This window comes from Phyllobates terribilis, unplaced genomic scaffold (assembly GCF_046119375.1).
Source record: "Phyllobates terribilis strain yellow unplaced genomic scaffold, ASM4611937v1 Scaffold_7__3_contigs__length_470593459, whole genome shotgun sequence".
Taxonomy (NCBI): domain Eukaryota; kingdom Metazoa; phylum Chordata; class Amphibia; order Anura; family Dendrobatidae; genus Phyllobates; species Phyllobates terribilis.
Genome location: NW_027362767.1, coordinates 378,796,681 through 378,816,680, shown reverse-complemented (window position 1 = coordinate 378,816,680; position 20,000 = coordinate 378,796,681). Strand labels below are relative to the sequence as shown.

At 42.3% G+C, this 20,000-nt stretch overlaps 2 protein-coding genes across 3 annotated transcripts; one reads left to right on the top strand and one right to left on the bottom strand.

Annotated features, from left to right (window-relative positions):
- Positions 1–1,543: 1,543 nt before the first annotated feature.
- TRAPPC6A (trafficking protein particle complex subunit 6A) lies at positions 1,544–10,044 on the bottom strand. Of its 2 annotated transcripts, none has more exons than XM_073641409.1 (6): positions 9,844–10,044; positions 6,979–7,046; positions 4,117–4,234; positions 3,863–3,946; positions 3,691–3,784; positions 1,544–2,261 (listed from the first exon to the last, which is right to left on the bottom strand). In XM_073641409.1, exons 1-6 carry the CDS (start codon positions 9,898–9,900, stop codon positions 2,230–2,232), a joined length of 453 nt encoding a protein of 150 aa, XP_073497510.1. In that variant the 5' UTR covers positions 9,901–10,044; the 3' UTR covers positions 1,544–2,229. The 2 variants fall into 2 exon arrangements, with proteins under 2 accessions (XP_073497510.1, XP_073497509.1); XM_073641408.1 differs by lacking the exon at positions 9,844–10,044 and adding an exon at positions 9,222–9,622.
- On the top strand, positions 9,640–19,563 carry BLOC1S3 (biogenesis of lysosomal organelles complex 1 subunit 3). Its single transcript, XM_073641406.1, has 2 exons — positions 9,640–9,961; positions 18,045–19,563. Exon 2 carries the CDS (start codon positions 18,055–18,057, stop codon positions 18,607–18,609), a length of 555 nt encoding a protein of 184 aa, XP_073497507.1. The 5' UTR covers positions 9,640–9,961; positions 18,045–18,054; the 3' UTR covers positions 18,610–19,563.
- Positions 19,564–20,000: the final 437 nt, after the last annotated feature.

Genomic DNA, 20,000 nt, shown 5'->3' with positions numbered 1-20,000 from the left:
CTGCCTGCCTGCAATGGAAAAAAAAACCTTTAACCACCCTCCCCAGGTCCAGAGCAGAGTCTCCGATGTTGGTTATTGACTGCAGCACTGAGCTCTGCCCAAATTGAGTGAGCCGCTGAGTTCAATGATTGGCTGCAGCGCTGTCGATGTGATGTCAGTGCTGCAGTCAATAACAGACACTGGGATCAGCGGCAGAGACTGAATACTGGACCTGGGGAAGGTGAGTAAAGAACAACTTGATTTTTATTTTCAAACAGCTTGCAGCTGAGAAAAGGGGTTTTCTGGAAAAGGAAAACCCCTTAAAGCACTTTTTGTTAATTTTTCACATCATGGTTTGAAAAAAAAAATTATCCTGAAATCTAGATCCTCACAATAGACTGACCCTGATCCGCACACGTCCGCCAGCATCAGAGAGACGCAGGCAGGCTGTAAAGCATAGAGCCCACTCGTGCACTTCTTGCCTAGGTAATAGGCCATGCTGAGATTGCAGAGGTGGTCGGAAACATAGGCAACGAGCTGTAAAATTAAGAATCCTTCCGTACTTGAGAACAGAGAGAATTTTTAATAAGGGTTACATTGCAGTTACTTGTTCTTACGAGCACTTTGCAATTTTACCCATTTATGAATTTGAGACCCTTCAACTTCGCTGTAACTTTCTGCACAATTCCATGTAATGACGGCACATATTAAGGCAAAAGTTCCTGTAGATGAGGAAGATCATATAAAGCCCACATTCTCACCTACAGTATTTGGTCAGTATTTTACATCAGTATTTGTAAGCCAAAACCCGGAGTGGAACAATCAGAGGAAAAGTATAATAGAAACACGTCACCACTTCTGCATTTATCACCCACTCCTGGTTTTGGCTTACAAATACTGATGGTGTGAATGTGTTCTAAGGACGAGGGATGTGACCTAGCTTTCAACTGCAGATCACACAGGATCATGGATTTCTGCTGTTGGCACATGATGAAGGGAGATGAGCTGGGCAGATCCCCTCTATGTACAATGGTTTTCCCTATTAAAGGGGCTTTCCACTACTAAGATATTGATGAGCTATACTGAGGGTCATATTGATGGGGGGCTGAGACCCCACTGTTTGCACATACAGTGTAAGCGCGGATGCAGCATAGCACAATACTCTGCGTAGTGGCCATTCGCAGGTACTGCGTCTTAGATTTCAATATGAGCTGGGCTGTAGTACCCGAGAACAGCCACTACACAGTGAACGGAGCTGTGCAATGTTAATGTAGAACCTGCAAATAGCTGATGAGTGGGGACACCGGGTGTCAGACCCCCACTGATCTGATATTGATAACCCATCCTAAAATGTAAGCAGTGGACAATCCCTTTAATGATTGCTGTAAAAAGTCAGTCACATGACAACATCTGCTCTGCCACATCTGCATATACCATTCTTAAATAGTGTATACATGAATTTGCCAGTAGGGGGCAGAGTGGCTTATAAGATCAGTTTTCATTTGCTTTCTGTTCCACCCTTCTGACGATTACTACAGAACATCTGAGATCAGTAATTAACGCATTTGTATTAAATTAAACTTTATTAGCAAACCAAGAATTCGGAAAGTCACTTTACAAAACAGTGCAGGCTCGTAAGACTAACATAATCACAGTGTAACGTACAGTAGTATGAGGTGGGCTACGCGGGGGCACGGAGCAAACGTCCAACATCAATGCCAATGGCTTCTAAAAGTGTGACTTCCCAGTTGGTGTGGAACTACAACTCCCAGCATGCCATTACCACCCACAGATGCAATGGCACGCTGGGAGTGTTCGTTTCACGACAGGTTGCAGACCTCGGAGCAATGAACGTCTGTGGTCACCAGTACACACGGCAGTCTTGTGAGCGTAGTGCCACTAGGGAACGAGGCTGCAGACAATCAGGAGTCAATATACCAGCGCGTTCCCTGCGGCCGCCCGATTATGTAACGTGGCAGTGAAGGGGCGGCAAAGTGTGGACTTGTCACTGTATATACATCTATAAATACAGAACGGGGCCGTGGAACATTTACTGTGGATCAATGGAACTAAATAATCAAAAAAGTGCAAGATCGACAGTGAGAAGGGAAGGCTACAGGTCGTAACAGCATACGTGGAATCTGTGAAACGCGTTGCATAGCTAATATTGCTGGCTTCTTTGATATTTTTTGTTTCGCATTAAACACGGATCCTGATTGTAGTTGTAGAAGAATTCTGGGTGTTATTTCTCTAGTTCTTGGAGACGACAACTTGGAATTTACCTAAGAGGAATAGAAAGTCATTGTTACTGCACACGTGTTACACCAGGGAACAAGAAAGACATACAATGTAGATGGAGCTCAAGGGAAGGTCTGGCCGCTGTGCCTGGAGCCCGTCACTTACCGCTCATTGGGGCAAATCAGCGGATTCCGCCGACGTCATGTCGACAGAGCGGCAGCTTCTGTTTCGCTCTGCTCTGTCTACGGGGCAACGTCATGCTGATTGACAGCCAGCTCCCCGCGGCCTAACTGCAGGGAGTCAGCAGTCATGCTCTGTCGACAGTAGCCTGGAAGAAGAAGAGCAGATGCTGCTCTGCACAGGCAGCGCTATAGCTAATAGAGCAAAGATCTACGTAAGAAAAGTCGGCAATAAGTGGCAAGTGGCTTTTCCAATCTAGATGTGGACATGTGGTCTTTGTCTTTTTTTTATCCCTACAATTGGTCATTCAACATCTATGGCTGTGCAGGAGGGATGTGGAGCTCTGAAGTGGAAACTGAGCTCCAAACCCCTTGAAGGATACATCATTAAACTGATCAGCAAAGAATATCAACTTTGTAAAAAATAAACAGAAAAACCTTGGTTTGTGTCGCCATTTTCTGGGACCTGTAACTTTTCTATTTTTCCACTGATGGAGCTGTGCCGGGCTTGATTTTTCTGTGCTGACTGTAGTTTATATTGGTACCATTTTAAGAAACGTAGGACATTTTGACCGGTACTTTATTTGGGGGGGGGGGGGGGATATGCAACAAATGAAAAACATCAATTCTGAGATTTTCTTTTTTACATTTAACTTATGAGTTAAATAATTGTATATTTTCATAGATAAGACTGTTATGGATGCGGTGATGCAGAATGCTTTTTATTTTTATTTTTTTTAATTATTTCTTTATTTTTGGATGGTGAAAAAAGGAATGATTCAAAACTTTTAGATATTTTTACTTTTGTTTAAATCACTTAAAAAAAAAAACTTTTTTTTTTTTTCATTTTAACCCCCCCCCCCCAATGGGAGCTGTGATCCGCACTATATACCTCAATACTCCGGTATTGCAGTATATAGTACAAATAATGATTTCTTATGATGCCCAGTCGGTGCCTATGGCTGGTCTTCATAGGAGCACCAAGATGGCAGTGATGGAGGCCTTCAGCAGGTCCCCTGGCTGGCTTAGCAACCCATTGTCACGCCATGATCACCTCCCGGGGAGCCATTAATCACTACAATAGACCCTTCACCAAGACTGTGCCGTTTCAGTGCTACTGTCAGAGCTCGCTCCGATCGCTGCTTCTGAAGACAGGTGCCAGCTGTATATATGGATGGAGTGAGCTCAGCTCCTCAGCTTTATACCCCCGCACCCACCCAATGATGGATATGCAGTAATAGATACATTGGGAAGGGTCTTTTCATCAAAACAGTGTATACAAGTAATAACTCACATGTAGGCATCACTGGGACCTCCGCAGAGACTGTACAACTGATTCCTAAATTTGAGAGTGCACCTTTGATGAGTCCACAAGTGTAAGCCAGAAACTGAAAAGACAGCGGGTGATAAAATGAGCCATACTCTGCAGCAGGTATAATGGATGGCTGCATATTACTAAGTCGTACCTTTGGCGCTTCCTCTAAATATTGCTTACTGCAGGAGATCTGGGTCAGCAGCAGAAACCTGTTGTCTTGTAAGACATATGTACCCTGCACGAGAGACGCAGAAAGGTAAGCATCGCAGATACAGTTCTCCCACCAGGACCTAGAGGGGACAGGTGATGTCATGTGGATTGCTGGGGACCCCCTGAGACGCATTGTCAGTCCGCACATGTGTGAGAGTATGTAACACTTCATTACATCAAAAACAAGAGAAATACCTGATGGTTTGTTCTCAGATTATCAATCTGCTTCTTGAAAATGATGTTCCAAAACTCTTTACAGACAAATTTTACGGTGTCCAGGTCATCCTTGAAGGACGGGCTATCCTTCGTCAGCCTAGAGGCAAAAGGACAAACTTATAGAGATGCCGCACTGTGCACCGGTCACTAAAGTTCCCGACAACCTGACCTCACTACATACGTGATAAATGGGCAAATTGCTTTATTTAACCTCTTCCATTCCCATAATGTACAGGTGCATCTCACTAAATGAGAATATCATCAAAAAGTTAATTTATTTCAGTTCTTCAATACAAAAAGTGAAACTCCTATATTATATAGAATCATTACACACAGAGTGATCTATTTCAAGTGTTTATTTCTGTTAATATTGATGATTATGGCTTACAGCCAATGAAACACACAAAAGTTATTATCTCAGTAAATTAGAATACTTTATAACAGCTTGAAAAATGTTTTTAGAATCCGAAATGTTGGCCTTCTGAAATGTATGTTCAGTAAATGCCCTCAATACTTGGTCGGGCTCCTTTTGCATCAATTACTGCATCAATGTGGCAATGTGGCATGGAGGTGATCAGCCTGTGACACTGCTGAGGTGTTATGGAAGCCCAGGTGGCTTTGATAGCTGCCTTCAGCTCGTCTGCATTGTTGGGTCTGGTGTCTCTCATCTTCCTCTTGACAATACCCCATAGATTCTCTATAATAGATTCTCTATGGGGTTAAGGTCAGGCGAGCTTTCTGGCCAATCAAGCACAGTGATACTGTTGTGTGTAAACCAGGTATTGGTGCTTCTGGCAGTGTGGACAGGGGCCAAGTCCTGCTGGAGAATGACATTTCCATCTCCAAAAAGCTTGTCGGCAGGGGGAAGCATGAAGTGCTCTAAAATTTCCTGGTAGACGGCTGCGCTGACTTTGGTCTTGATAAAACACAGTGGACCTACACCAGCAGATGACATGGCTCCCAAACCATCACTGATTGTGGAAACTTCACACTAGACCTCAAGCAGCTTGTATTGTGGCCTCTTCATTCTTCCTCCAGACTCTGGGACCTTGATTTCCAAATGAAAATTGGAACTCTGGGACCTTGTGGAGTGTGTCAATGATTGCCTTCTGGACATCTGTCAAGTCAGCAATCTTCCCCATGATTGTGGAGCCTACAGAAACAGACTAAGGGACCTTTTTAAACACTTAGGAAGCCTTTGCAGGTGTTTTTTGTTCATTATTCCAATTTACTGAGATGACTTTTGTGTTTTCATTGGCTGTAAGCCATAATCATCAACATTAACAGAAATAAACACTTGAAATAGATCACTCTGTTTGTAATGACTCTATATAATATAGGAGTTTCACTTTTTGTACTGAAGAACTGAAATAAATTAACTTTTTGATGATATTCTAATTTAGTGAGATGCACCTGTATGTGGAGGTGAATGAAGCAGGCTCGGAAGCTGAGCCTGATCCAAGCAGCACAGATGCCAGCTGCGCTATACAGCCATCACATGCTGGCTCTGGCCACAGCTTTATAACTACTAAAATGCTACTGTCAAAATCCAACAGTGGCATTTAACTGGTGCGATAACGGTGCGGTCTACGCTCCACCACAGCAGTTTTGATGCTCCTGTGAAGCCCAGTTACAGTATATACAGTATATATACGGTAATAATATATACTGCAATAATCCAGTATATATTACAAACAATCACAGCTTCAGGATCCCAAGTGAAAATAAAGTAAAAAACAATAAAAAAAATAACAAAAAAAACTCCTCCTCCCTTGGTATTCCCGCATCCATTAAAGTCTGATTTATCAAAAGATAAAATTATTTAACCCATAAGGTAAACAAAACTAAACAGAAACATCAGAATCCCTGTGCCAGTGTCACATACAGCCCCATAAAAAAAAAAAATAGATATATATATATTTTTTTTTTTACAAAATTCAGGATTTTTAAGCCACTATAATAAAAATGAAAAAAACTATACACGTTTGGTATCGGTGTAATCATCCTGACGTGAAGAATCGTGACGCTGGGTCATTTTACTGCACAATTAAAGTGATAAAAGCAAATGAAAACGGTGGCATTGCGGGATTTTTCACCCTTTTACCTCACTTGGGATAAAAAAAAACAAGCCCTCATATGGCTGTGTACACAATAAAATAAAAAAAAGTAAAATAAAACTGAAGTGCAAACTAAAGAAAAATGTCTATATCATTAAAGGGGTGAAAGCATATGTTGTCTTGTCTTAGCCCACTAAAAAAAAAAATCAGTTCAAAGTGCTGACCACTAGGTGTCTCCATTCCATGTAACTTGCTCACTGCTTGTGGTCATGTATGATCCATCTCCAGGAGAAGAGACACCGAGAGGGATAACAGATGGCCGGGGAGAAGCTTCGTCTTTCTGCTCCTGCTCTCCTGTCTGTCTAATTGCATACAGAATAACTCAATGATGGGCTTAGCACAATGCAAATTCCAGTCCCTATAGTGCTGACAGAATGCTCAAAAAGTGTAGAAGTTACAGAGATTGAGAATCAGGCCAGTTTCTGGATATATTAGTCATATATGTGCACCAAAAGTTTTTAACTTACTGTGGGGGGGGGGGGCAGCAGGACGATCCCTTTCTACCGGTTTAGTGTGAGAGGACAGGTAAAATTCAGAATAAACTGAAATAAGACGGCTGCTCCAAGGTATCCATCAAGCAGCAGTGGAAATACGCGTTTTTCAGCTTTTACAGCTGGGGCCCAATAGTGTTACATCCAATATAAGCAGAACGTCCAGGTGATCGGGTTACAGAATATCTTGTTCTAGGGTTTGTACAGCAAAAAAAAATGGGGAAAATACTCACCGCTCAATCAGTCCTTGACCCACACGGAAACCCATGCCTTCTAAGATCCGGATGTGTTTTCCTTGTTCCTGTAACATAATTCTTCATCATATAAATATTAATAATATTAATAATAATAAAATAAATTACCATAAATCACTATTATCATCCCGCCTGTGGCCATGGACATTATTATTCTTCCATCTGGCCACAGATTTTTCATGATGTTCTAGATAATCCTGACAGAATCCACTATGAGCTGTTCACAGGATTAAACAGGTCGGTCTTTAAAGGGGGTTGTCCACTACCTAGATACTGATGACCTATCCCAGTGCCCCACCGGTGGCCAGATGTTTACAGTATACAAGGAGAGAACAGCGCAGCTCTATATTATTATTATTTTACTCACTTATATAGCGCCATTAATTCCACAGCGCTATACAGACATTATCAGCACTGTCCCCATTGGGGCTCACAATCTACATTCCCTATCAGTATGTCTTTGGAGTGTGGGAGGAAACCGGAGAACCCGGAGGAAACTCACACAAACACGGAGAGAACATACAAACTCCTTGCAGATGTTGTCCTTGGTGGGATTTGAACCCAGGACCCCAGCGCTGCAAGGCTGCAATTCTAACCACTGAGCCACCGTGCTGCCCTATACACTGTGTAGTGTACGTCCTCAGGTACGACAACCTCCAATATTCACTCCAATGGGAGCTGAGCCGCAGTACCTCAGAATGGCCACTAAGCGGTGTATGGAGCTGTCCTGGGTCTATACACAGTTTACCGCCAGTGCTGCAAATAGCTGATTGATGGGGAGGGGTAACGGGTGTTGGACCCCACCGTCCTGATTTTGATGGCCTTCAATATCTAAGTAGCGAAAAACCTCTGATCCTTCTGATACTAATGTGATTAATTAAATATAACTTTTATTAAGAGTCATGTTTCGCTGGGATTCCTCAGAGGGTCTAATAAAAGTTCATCACATCCTTTTTTCACCTATTATTTATTTTCCATGTTTGGAATTAGTGGAGTGCACTGGATGTGATTCAAAATATTGGCCAGAGGGCGACGTTTCTGTATTGAAATCATAATTTAAAGGGGCTTTCCTTATTAATGGCCTCAGGGATCTACATAAATTTAAAAAAGAACTATATCTATTCCCCCAGATAAGCAGCGCTCCTCCGCTCTCTGCCCTGTGTCTGCTGATCGGCTGCAGCCTTCACATTACTGTGCGAGTGACGCTGGTCTGGGAGGTAAGTAAAGATTTTTTTTTTAATTTAAGCTGCACTTTGGGGACATTGATAAGGGGATTGTCGAGTAGTACATGATCCCTTTAACCAAGAGCGATCTCGTGTTTACATCCAGATAAAGGTGATCTCTACGATTTTGCCAAAGAGTAGGTGATGTTATAAATTATACCCTTTGCATCCCGCACCTCTCAGGTGGTCCCCGCAGATACCGGAGGTGATGAAATCTTGTCCGTTATACAAGTGACCGCAGCAACCAATCACTGGCCTCAGCTGCCCGGTGGCGCTCAGGGAAATGTCACCTTTGGGGCCAGTGATTTATTGCACGGTCAGGAGACTAAATAATGGGATGTTATAGAGCTGATCAGATTGATAAGACATTTTTGTGGGAAGAATATCAGTAAAAGTTGCATTTCATTCATTGCAATCCCAGGTTTCTTTAGGAGTCCAGTGAACAGTTCTACTAGTGATTGACAGTCTTCCCTGTATAAACTGCTGTCAGTCACTAGTAGGAAAGCCCACTGGACTCCTACATACAAACACCAGGGATTTCAATGGATAAAATACAAGTTATACTGAATCTTTTCCCACAATCCTTTTTTATATCGTCCACAGATCGGAACTGCATGTACAAGGTGACAGGTTCCCTTTAAATATGGATGGCACCAGTGTTTGATCAGCGGATTGGTGGGGGAGCCAGGATCAAAGTGATCGCTGCTCTCCGGGGATCTCAATGACCCCTTTAGTACTTTTCGGACACAGCGCAGTAATCTTTCTAGTGGCTGCATCTTCTTGTTCTGCAGCTTCCATACAAGAGGGACTGTACTGCAATACCTGGCACCACCATAACCACATGTGGGGCGCTGTGCATGGTAAGTAATAAAGGGGACACGGCGCTCGGTGGAGAGCCGCAGTCACATCCATCAGGTGCTAATGAGGGTCCCGACTGATCTGTGATGAAGGATAAGGCATTGGTCCTGAGCTGACCCCCTTGTGACCCTCCGGCCTTACCTCCTCGTCCTGCCCCGCGCTCTTATGTGCATGGCAGATCATCTCCATATGTAACAGCGCGAATAACGTCTCGTCCGCCATCGCCAGCCTCGTCCCAGGATCCAGTCACTGCCTCATTAGATGTCTGCTCCTGTAATCCAGCGTCTTATCTCACCCCTCTGTGCCCTAGGCTGGGTGACTACATTATCGTTAGTGAGACATATGGCAGACAGTCGTCTCTCTTCTCTTTTTCCTCTTTTTTTTTAAAATCTAATAACTGTTCTACATCCGGGACCTCGGAGCAGGCTGCACCACAGAGATGTTTACGATAAGACAGCTTATTCACACTAATTCCCTTCTTCCGGGTTACTCTAACTACACTTCCGGCTCTGTACAAAACGTCATCGTCACCTGATGCCCCACTTCCGGCTCCCTAAGACGCCCAACTTCCGGCGCACTAGTCACCTGATGCCCCACTTCCGGCGGATATCGTAATTTTTTTTTTTCCCAGTTAAAACTGTTTATAAAGTTTACGAATTTACACTACGCGCATTAATTGGCGGACGTGTAAGAACGTCGGTCTAAGCAGAACGTCTGCAGAAGTAAAGCTGATGGTTAATCCGCGTATGTGACGTGGGGGCACCTGTGATGATGGAGTCTTGGCCCACTTCCGGTCAGGTGACTGAGCTGCTGCCTTCATTCCTGGTCAGCTCTGCTTGGTGCTGGATACCTTGGTGTTACCAGTGATCAGGATCTGGGAGGTGAGGATGTGCCCCCCAGTCATGGCGCTGCTGCCCATCCTCTCTGTGCAGTTCTTCCTCCCACACCCCATTTGGAATGTACTGATCCTTCTGTTACTATTATAATAGTCCGGCTGCAAAAACTACAACTCCCAGCATGCCGTACTTTGCACATATTGCTGAACTACATCCCCCAGCAGGCTGTGTTAGAAAGATTCATCATTTGCATTTTGTTGTTGTTTTTTTTATTGTTCTTTTTCTTCAGTGGGATTTTTGCTAAATCTATCAAAATAAGTGCAGTGTTTGATGAATTTCCACCGACTCAATTATTTGTTTTGCTCTTTTGAGCCTCTTTTCAAAAGTTGCAGGATCCCTTCAGAAACCATTAAAATGTTGCATGTGAGTTTAACTTAAATGGGCAAGTTTGGTCCACAAATTGGATCAGAAATGGACATGTCAACATTTTTTCTTTTGTTTGTTTTTGGGACACTTGGTCCAGACCCCCCCCCCCTCCCCCTCCCCTCCAAAAAAAAAAAAAAAAACACGGGCATGTTAACAGGCCTTAGGACATGCACAATTATTGTCTATCAGTGAAAAGCCGATGTGTGATTGGGATGGTTGGTGCATGGGCACAACAGTGATCCAGTTTTATCATAGGAAACTAATATATACACATACAGTACAGACCAAAAGTTTGGACACACCTCATTTAAAGATTTTTCTGTATTTTCATGACTTTGAAAATTGTACATTCACACTGAAGGCATCAAAACTATGAATTAACACATGTGGAATTATATACTTAACAAAAAAGTGTGAAACAACTGAAAATATGTCTTATATTCCAGGTTCTTCAAAGTAGCCACCTTTTGCTTTGATGACTGCTTTGCACACTCTTGGCATTCTCTTGATGAGCTTCAAGAGGTAGTCACCGGAAATGGTTTTCACTTCACAGGTGTGCCCTGTCAGGTTTAATAAGTGGGATTTCTTGCCTTATAAATGGGGTTGGGACCATCAGTTGTGTTGTGCAGAAGTCTGGTGGATACACAGCTGATAGTCCTACTGAATAGACTGTTAGCTGCTTTTTTCTTGCCATAATACAAATTCTAAGTAAAGAAAAACGAGTGGCCATCACTACTTTAAGAAATTAAGGTCAGTCAGTCTGAAAAATTGGGCAAACTTTGAATGTGTCCCCAAGTGCAGTTGCAAAAACCATCAAGCGCTACAAAGAAACTGGCTCACATGAGGACCGTCCCAGGAAAGGAAGACCAAGAGTCACCTGTGCTTCTGAGGATAAGTTTATCCGAGTCACCAGCCTCAGAAATCGCAGGTTAACAGCAGCTCAGATTAGAGACCAGGTCAATGCCACACAGAGTTCTAGCAGCAGACACATCTCTACAACAACTGTTAAGAGGAGACTTTGTGCAGCAGGCCTTCATGGTAAAATAGCTGCTAGGAAACCACTGCTAAGGACAGGCAACAAGCAGAAGAGACTTGTTTGGGCTAAAGAACACAAGGAATGGACATTAGACCAGTGGAAATCTGTGCTTTGGTCTGATGAGTCCAAATTTGAGATCTTTGGTTCCAACCACCGTGTCTTTGTGCGACGCAGAAAAGGTGAACGGATGGACTCTACATGCCTGGTTCCCACCGTGAAGCATGGAGGAGGAGGTGTGATGGTGTGGGGGTGCTTTGCTGGTGACACTGTTGGGGATTTATTCAAAATTGAAGGCATACTGAACCAGCCTGGCTACCACAGCATCTTGCAGCAGCATGCTATTCCATCCGGTTTGTGTTTAGTTGGACCATCATTTATTTTTCAACAGGACCATGACCCCAAACACACCTCCAGGCTGTGTAAGGGCTATTTGACCAAGAGGGAGAGTGATGGGGTGCTACGCCAGATGACCTGGCCTCCACAGTCACCAGACCTGAACCCAATCGAGATGGTTTGGGGTGAGCTGGACCGCAGAGTGAAGGCAAAAGGGCCAACAAGTGCTAAGCATCTCTGGGAACTCCTTCAAGATTGTTGGAAGACCATTTCCGGTGACTACCTCTTGAAGCTCATCAAGAGAATGCCAAGAGTGTGCAAAGCAGTCATCAAAGCAAAAGGTGGCTACTTTGAAGAACCTAGAATATAAGACATATTGAGTCATTCCATGTCAAGCGGACCAGTGGTCCCCACTCGACCTTCTCCGATTTTGCTGAAAATTTATAAGGATGTACATGTATGTTTGAAAAGAGGTTCTATTAATTTTTAGGGCCAGATCTCAAATACATTGGGCACTGTTGACCTTTCACTGGAGGTTCCACCAAGCCTACGGCTTCAGCTAAGAGGATTTTGCAAACTTTGGCACATAGCCATTAGAGTTCTATACTGGCTATGATGCTGAAATTTGGCATACTAGCTCAACTTTTGCTGCTAAACACGATAAAATTATTACCGGCTATGACAAAACAATATTTCGGCCGCAATTTTGTGTCAAAGTAGCTTGTGAAACGTGTCGCATAAAATTTATGCCAAACTTTGCTCATATATAACTCAAGACCAAAAACCAATAGTAACTGGTGCTTTGCCCTGTACACCAAACATCTACATGACTTTGCATTGCTGCAATATCACGGTCAAACCATATGTATTTGTGGAAATATTCACACCCACATATGATGAAAAACTTAAAAAAAAACGAATTTTACCTATTTTTAGGTCAAATTTCTCAAAAAGGGTACCCCTAAAATATATTAATTCTGATATCATTAGTAAGAGCACATTTTTCTCTACAAGGATCATTGTTTTTTTTTTTTTTTTGGAGTCCCTCAGTTTAAGAAAAGAAAAATGCCACTGAACATGGTGTTATTTATTAATACGCAATGAATGGTAACTGCACTATTCAAACCCTTGCGTTGGTCCATGGTGGTTATACCGCAACCAATTCCCTAAGAATTGGTATTATAATTCTATTAAGAATTGTAATAATGCTGTCTTTCGAGAATTGGCAGCCCCATCGCCTAGGAGCCATGGCCGATAGCCGTGCAAGGCCAGCCGCGGGCGGTCTCTTTATCGCAGGTTCCGTAGCCTGAGGGTGGGTGTCTTTGCCTAGGATCCCAAGCCTAATATTGGGTATCTTTTGTTGGTTCCCAAGCCATAATGTTCAGTCTAAGTGGTCTGGAATTGTTGCTGAATTTGCAACATAATCGGTTCAGAGAAGCTGTATTGTCGGCCCATTGCTGTTGCAGCTGGTGCTGGAATTATTGCAATGATTGACTGCTCGGGAATCCAGCATGTATCATTTCTCACAGGCCAGTGAAAGAAGCTAGCTGGTCCATGAGGATGCATAAAATTTATTAATGCATCATGGTCGTCGACTGAAATTTCAGAAATAGTTCCTATCGTAAATGCAGGCAATGTATTGCCCTGGCTGGAGGTTTGCAATTGGCACAAAAGGCATTTCTGATATGACAGATCTATCTACTTGGGCAATGAAAGATGATGGGTCATTTGACACCCTTGAAATGCGAATCTTTTTGTCATCAATTGGCACAAACTGGTGATTTTCTCTTGTTCCAGCAATTGTATGTCCATCTTTGAACCTTTCCTCTTGAACTTACCCGTATTTCGTCAATTTTTTCTTTTGGAACAAAAAAAAATTTGATTCCATGCAGTTGCTCGTTGCAAAAGTTGAATAAATCCACCGGGGTCAGTATTTGGTTTTCAGTTGGGCGTTGAAGACTGGCACGAGCTGCCAACCTCTTTGCTGTCCCTCCAATCCCATCACAGGGCGACTTTCCATGACTGGCACCAAAAAAATTCCATTCAGCGCTGATATTGAAATCAGCATTGTGGTGGCACAAGTTGAGAACATTTTTGAAATTTTTGTACTGGGCTGCAGATCCATCGCTGAAGTAGTGGATATGACGACTCTCATAGATGAGAGTCTTGAGATACTCCACAATTACTGTTAAGAAAGTGTGGACTGCAACTGTGTCATGTCGTGAGCAATCACTGATTATGCACAAGCTGATGTTCTGCGCAGCTTCACCATTTAACTCCTTGAAGTAAATTACAAATGGGTGTACTGTAGCTTGACTATTTTCCCAGTGGAAACCTTGAATGGCATCTTGAACAATAAATGAGTAATTTTCAGCAAAGTCCATAAGGATCACCAGCTCTCCAGGTCTCAGATTTTCCTTCAACGATTTCAAATAGCTACTTTGATGCTTGGCAATGTAGTGATGGCTACAAAGTTTAGAAATTTTCAAAACTAATTCTTCAATGAAATCTTCTATAGTCAGTTGTTTGGCATCAAGCGTGTCTCGATCAGTGTGAATCCGTTGCTTGAACTCAATAATATCTTCAGGGTCACTGTTGACAAACACATTGACTAGAAATTCTTTTAAAACTTCAGGACCCAGGCATTTATCACAACGGCCAAGCATACAGTCCTTGGATTCAATTCCACAGACCATTTTGCATATGAGCTCTTTGTAGTCATCATTGATTGGGCATGCTGCAAGCATTAGTTTGACATTTTGGTGAATGGTACACACACAAATGGAATGTGTTCCAGCAGATCCAACGGTTACGCACCACTTTGGCCGAAGCTCACAAAACTTGGAAAATCCAATTTCAGGGAAATTCCGATCCCGATAGGCAACAAACATTTCCCTCATATTGCTCAGTAATAGTCGCTTTTGCGACTATTTTTTGAGACACCGAATTCGTCTGATATAGCCTTAATGGACCAACTTTTAGGTGCCAATGTCAAGATTTGGACCTTTTCTGCCTGACTGGACACCTGCAGCTTTTGCTTCAAATCTGCCAAAAGGTGATTGTAATCCAGACACATTTTGCACTGTGCTGTTTTTGTTTGCTCAATGTCTTTCGACTCAAGCCCTCCAATTGAAGCAATCTTGCTAGAAAATGCATTTTGTACCTGGCTTATCTTTCTCCTTGCATATCCAAGTGAATCCCGCTGGCTTACCCGTGGATATTTCAGAGGAGAGATGCCAATGGATGTTAAGCTTGAATTTAGACTTTCAGGAGAACATTCCATTCCATCTGGATCTCATTCAGAGGAAACTGGATCAGCTGATTTTTTCCTGTTAGCAAATTCTTTTCGACATGATGCACACATCTTCTGGCCAGGCTTCACATCATTCTTTGTAAATTCATTCAACTGGTCAGCTGCTAACAAATTGATAGCTCGCAAATTCTTTTTGGTGTTATGACCTTTCTTCCCAAAAGGATTGCAACACGATTTTTGCAAATGCTCATATTTGGTCAAGAATGAAGCTTCATGGTGTAAACAGATTTGTGAATGTTCGTCAAAATTTAGTCCCACTCATCGACGCAGCAATTTCTGTTCATCCAATCCAAAGCTTGTGAACAATTTCAACTCATCCTTGCTATGGGTGAATGTCTTAAGGTGGCACTTCGAAATGTTCGCAAGGCCGATAGAGCACTGGGCCGATTCTTCATCAATTTCATTCTCCATCGCTAAAAAATAAATAATATATGCATTAAAATGTAACAATAGTCAATAACTTTTCATAAACAAAAAGGTTTATAGGTTTTTGATTATAATAGACATTGCTAGCAACAATACAACTCTGTAACATGTGATAAGAATCTGAAAATCAAACACAAAATCAATGCATTACGCGCATAAATAACACGATGTTCAGTGGCATTTTTCTTTTCTTAAACTGAGAGACTCCAAAAAAAAAAACAATGATCCTTGTAGAGAAAAATGTGCTCTTTCTAATGATATCAGAATTAATATATTTTAGGGGTACCCTTTTTGAGAAATTTGACCTAAAAATAGGTAAAATTCGTTTTTTTTTAAGTTTTTCATCATATGTGGGTGTGAATATTTCCACAAATACATATGGTTTGACCGTGATATTGCAGCAATGCAAAGTCATGTAGATGTTTGGTGTACAGGGCAAAGCACCAGTTACTATTGGTTTTTGGTCTTGAGTTATATATGGGCAAAGTTTGGCATAAATTTTATGCGACGCGTTTTACAAGCTACTTTGACACAAAATTGCGGCCGAAATATTGTTTTGTCATAGCCGGTAATAATTTTATCGTGTTTAGCAGCAAAAGTTGAGCTAGTATGCCAAATTTCAGCATCATAGCCAGTATAGAACTCTAATGGCTATGTGCCAAAGTTTGCAAAATCCTCTTAGCTGAAGCCGCAGGCTTGGTGGAACCTCCAGTGAAAGGTCAACAGTGCCCAATGTATTTGAGATCTGGCCCTAAAAATTTACAGAACCTCTTTTCAAACATACATGTACATCCTTATACAGTGCCTACAAGTAGTATTCAACCCCCTGCAGATTTAGCTGGTTGACACATGCGGAATTAACTTGGCATTGTGACATTTGTACTGTAGATCAGCCTGGAAGTGGGAAATGCACTGCAGCAAATTTTTTTTTTTTTTTTTTTTTTTTTTTTTTTAAACGTTAAAAGTTAATTCAGAGTGTCATTTATTATTCAACCCCTCAAACCACAAGAATTCTGTTTGGTCCCCCAAAAGTATTAAGAAGTAGTTCAGGCACCAAGAATAATGAGCTTCACATGTGTGGATTAAAGATCTCTTTTGCCAGCCTTTTCTGACTATTTAAGACCCTCCCCAAACTTGTGAACAGCACTCAGACATGGTCAACATGGGAAAGACAAAGGAGCATTCCAAGGCCATCAGAGACAAGATCGTGGAGGGTCACAAGGCTGGCAAGGGGTACAAAACCCTTTCCAAGGAGTTGGGCCTACCTGTCTCCACTGTTGGGAGCATCATCCGTAAGTGGAAGGCTTATGGAACTACTGTTAGCCTTCCACGGCCAGGACAGCCTTTGAAAGTGTCCTCCCGTGCCGAGGCCAGGCTTGTCCGAAGAGTCAAGGCTAACCCAAGGACAACAAGGAAGGTGCTCCGGGAAGATCTCATGGCAGTGGGGACATTGGTTTCAGTCAATACCATAAGTAACGTACTCCACCGCAATGGTCTCCGTTCCAGACGAGCCCGTAAGGTACCTTTACTTTCAAAGCGTCATGTCAAGGCTCGTCTACAGTTTGCTCATGATCACTTGGAGGACTCTGAGACAGACTGGTTCAAGGTTCTATGGTCTGATGAGACCAAGATCGAGACCTTTGGTGCCAACCACACACGTGACGTTTGGAGACTGGATGGCACTGCATACGACCCCAAGAATACCATCCCTACAGTCAAGCATGGTGGTGGCAGCATCATGCTGTGGGGCTGTTTCTTATAAAAGACGATTATTAGCTGTAATTGCAAACAAGGGTTATTCCACAAAATATTAAACATAGGGGTTGTATAATAATTGACCCACACTTTTATGTTTAAAATTTAATAAAATTCAACTGAGCAACATAACTTTTGGTTTGTAAGATTTATGTTTCTGTTCATAAAACCTACTCTCGTTTGCAGTTTGAAGGCTCTAACTTATTTGCATCTTATCAAACCAGCTAATTCTGCAGGGGGTTGAATACTACTTGTAGGCACTGTAAATTTTCAACAAAATCGGAGAAGGTCGAGTGGGGACGATTTTTAAAACTGGTCCACTTGATGTGGAATGACCCTATTTTCAGTTGTTTCACACTTTTTTGTTAAGTATATAATTCCACATGTGTAAATTCATAGTTTTGATGCCTTCAGTGTGAATGTACAATTTTCAAAGTCATGAAAATACAGACAAATCTTTAAATGAGAAGGTGTGTCCAAACTTTTGGTCTGTACTAATATATATATTATTAGACAAGACATGCAGCCATGATTTGGATTCAAAAATGCGTCTTGATTACAGCCATCTGAATGATGCCTTAGGCAAATTTCATAAGAGCCAAATTAACCCTAAGTCTCCCGTAAACATTAGACTAAAGTTGACAAAATCTGCCGGTATTGGCCAAAAGTCTTCAGTTCTTTGGGAGATAAGCCGCCATCAGAGGGGTCTCTCTCATAGAGAACACAGGGTTTCTCCACTGAGCCAAGCTTCCATTTGTATTAGAGAGATGACTGTTAGCCAAAATTATTATTAGAGTATCTGTGTACAAGTGAATCATCCTTGTCTTCTCTATTCTCAGCTGGTCAGAAATGTCTTCTCAAGGTTTCCAAACAATCATAAAGGGGGAAGCTTCTGAAACTGATGACGAAGAGGAGATGTATGTGACTTCTGTCCCAACAAGATCAGTTTCTGGTACATGTGGTGTAAAAATCCAAGGAGAAGCCTCAGAGACCGATGAAGAGGATGATGAAGACATTAAGAAAAATAAGACTCCTTCCATGTGTTTAGAGAAGGATCTTCCTCCATTAGTGGTCATCAGGAATGAAGGAGAAAGTTCTCCCGTTAGTTTTGAAGAAAAGCCTATTGTCAATATACAGCAAGCAGGACGCTACAGCACGTTGCTACAGCAAAAACTGCTGGAAAGCAATGCTCGTCTTTACCACGATGTCAACACCACCATCCGGCAGGTCTACCATACGACCACTAATGAGATCCGGACACTGACGGCTCAACTGAGCAACTCCCAGAATGCAATCATTAATGCGTCCCACAATATCAGACTCGCTCTTGATGACTTGAAAGGGGTGTCGGAGAAGATTGACATAATAACCAGCTGTAACTTACTGCCTGAGATTAGGATCTGAATACACAGCCCTCTGCATTCAATATCTAGATGTCCACCCTCATGCTTTGGTCTTTATACATAGGTCCTCTGTATACGACGGTCATCCTGGTGGCCGCCTCTTCATGGGCTCTATGAGGGCAGCTCTTGGGATTATCAGCATTTGTACAAAACCTATAGCACCCAGGGTTGGCTAGATGATCGAAGCTGCGGTACTGAGAGCCCATCTTCTCGAAAGTCTTATTATGAGAAACATTTTACACATCAGGTTATAATGAAAAGGTGGAAATTTGTCTCCAAAGTCGACAGCCCTGTGTTATAATAAAGCTTCCTAAGTATCAGCTTTTATCTCCGGAGAAAGCTGCTCATTAACCACGATCTTTACAGAGGCCTCGGCTCATAGAGCGGGTTCAGGGCAGAGATCCTGAGCACCAAAATTAGAGAAACTATATGACATCATGATGCCTAAATAGGACTTCTGCACAGGGGTTATCCAAAAAGGATTTTGGAGCCATTGAGAAGAATTAGAAGTCTCCTCTATGCATTTCTATAGAGCAGCAGTTGATTCATGGAGTAGTAATATACATTATTAATATATACACGAGGTCAAAATTGTTGGTACCCTTCGTTTAATGAAAGAAAAACCCACAGTGGTCACAGAAATAACTTGAATCTGACAAAAGTAATAATAAATTAAAAATCTATGAAAATGAACAAATGAAAGTCAGACATTGCTTTTCAACCTTGCTTCCACAGAATTTAAAAAAAAATTAAACTCATGAAATCGGCCTGGACAGAAATGATGGTTCTTCTTAACTTTTTTGTTGAACAATCTTTTGAGGCAATCACTGCAATCAAACGATTCCTGTAACTGTCAATGAGACTTCTGCACCTCTCGACAGGTATTTTGGCCACTCCTCATGAGCAAACTGCTCCAGTTGTCTCGTGTGTGAAGGTTGCCTTTTCCAGACGCCATGTTTCAGCTCTTTCCAAAGATAATAGGATTTAGGTCAGGGCTCATAGAAGGCCACTTCAGAATAGTCCAATGTTTTCCTCTTAGCCATTCTTGGGTGTTTTTTGCTATGTGTTTTGGGTCATTATCCTGTTGCAAGACCCATGACCTGCGACTGAGACCAAGCTTTCTGACACTGGGCAGCACATTTCTCTCTAGAATCCCTTGATAGTCGTGAGATTTCATTGTAACCTGCACAGATTCAAGACACCCTGTGCCAGATGCAGCAAAGCAGCCCCAGAACATAAGAGCCTCCTCCATGTTTCACAGTAGGGACAGCGTAATTTTCTTGATATGCTTCATTTTTCCATCTGTGAACATAGAGCTGATGTGCCTTGCTAAAAACTTCCATTCTTGTCTCATCTGTCCATAGGACATTCTCCCAGAAGCTTTGTGACTTG

What these genes read in the sequence shown, in the direction of transcription:
- TRAPPC6A (XM_073641408.1), bottom strand. Translation starts at nt 9,302, where the DNA reads ATGGCGGACGAGACGTTATTCGCGCTGTTACATATGGAGATGATCTGC. An exon ending in GGTCAAGGACTGATTGAGCG is followed by an intron (nt 4,235 to 6,978) that starts GTGAGTATTTTC and finishes TTTTGCCTCTAG; the next exon opens with GCTGACGAAGGATAGCCCGT. An exon ending in ATTTAGAGGAAGCGCCAAAG is followed by an intron (nt 3,785 to 3,862) that starts GTACGACTTAGT and finishes CTGTCTTTTCAG; the next exon opens with TTTCTGGCTTACACTTGTGG.
- BLOC1S3 (XM_073641406.1), top strand. Translation starts at nt 18,055, where the DNA reads ATGTCTTCTCAAGGTTTCCAAACAATCATAAAGGGGGAAGCTTCTGAA.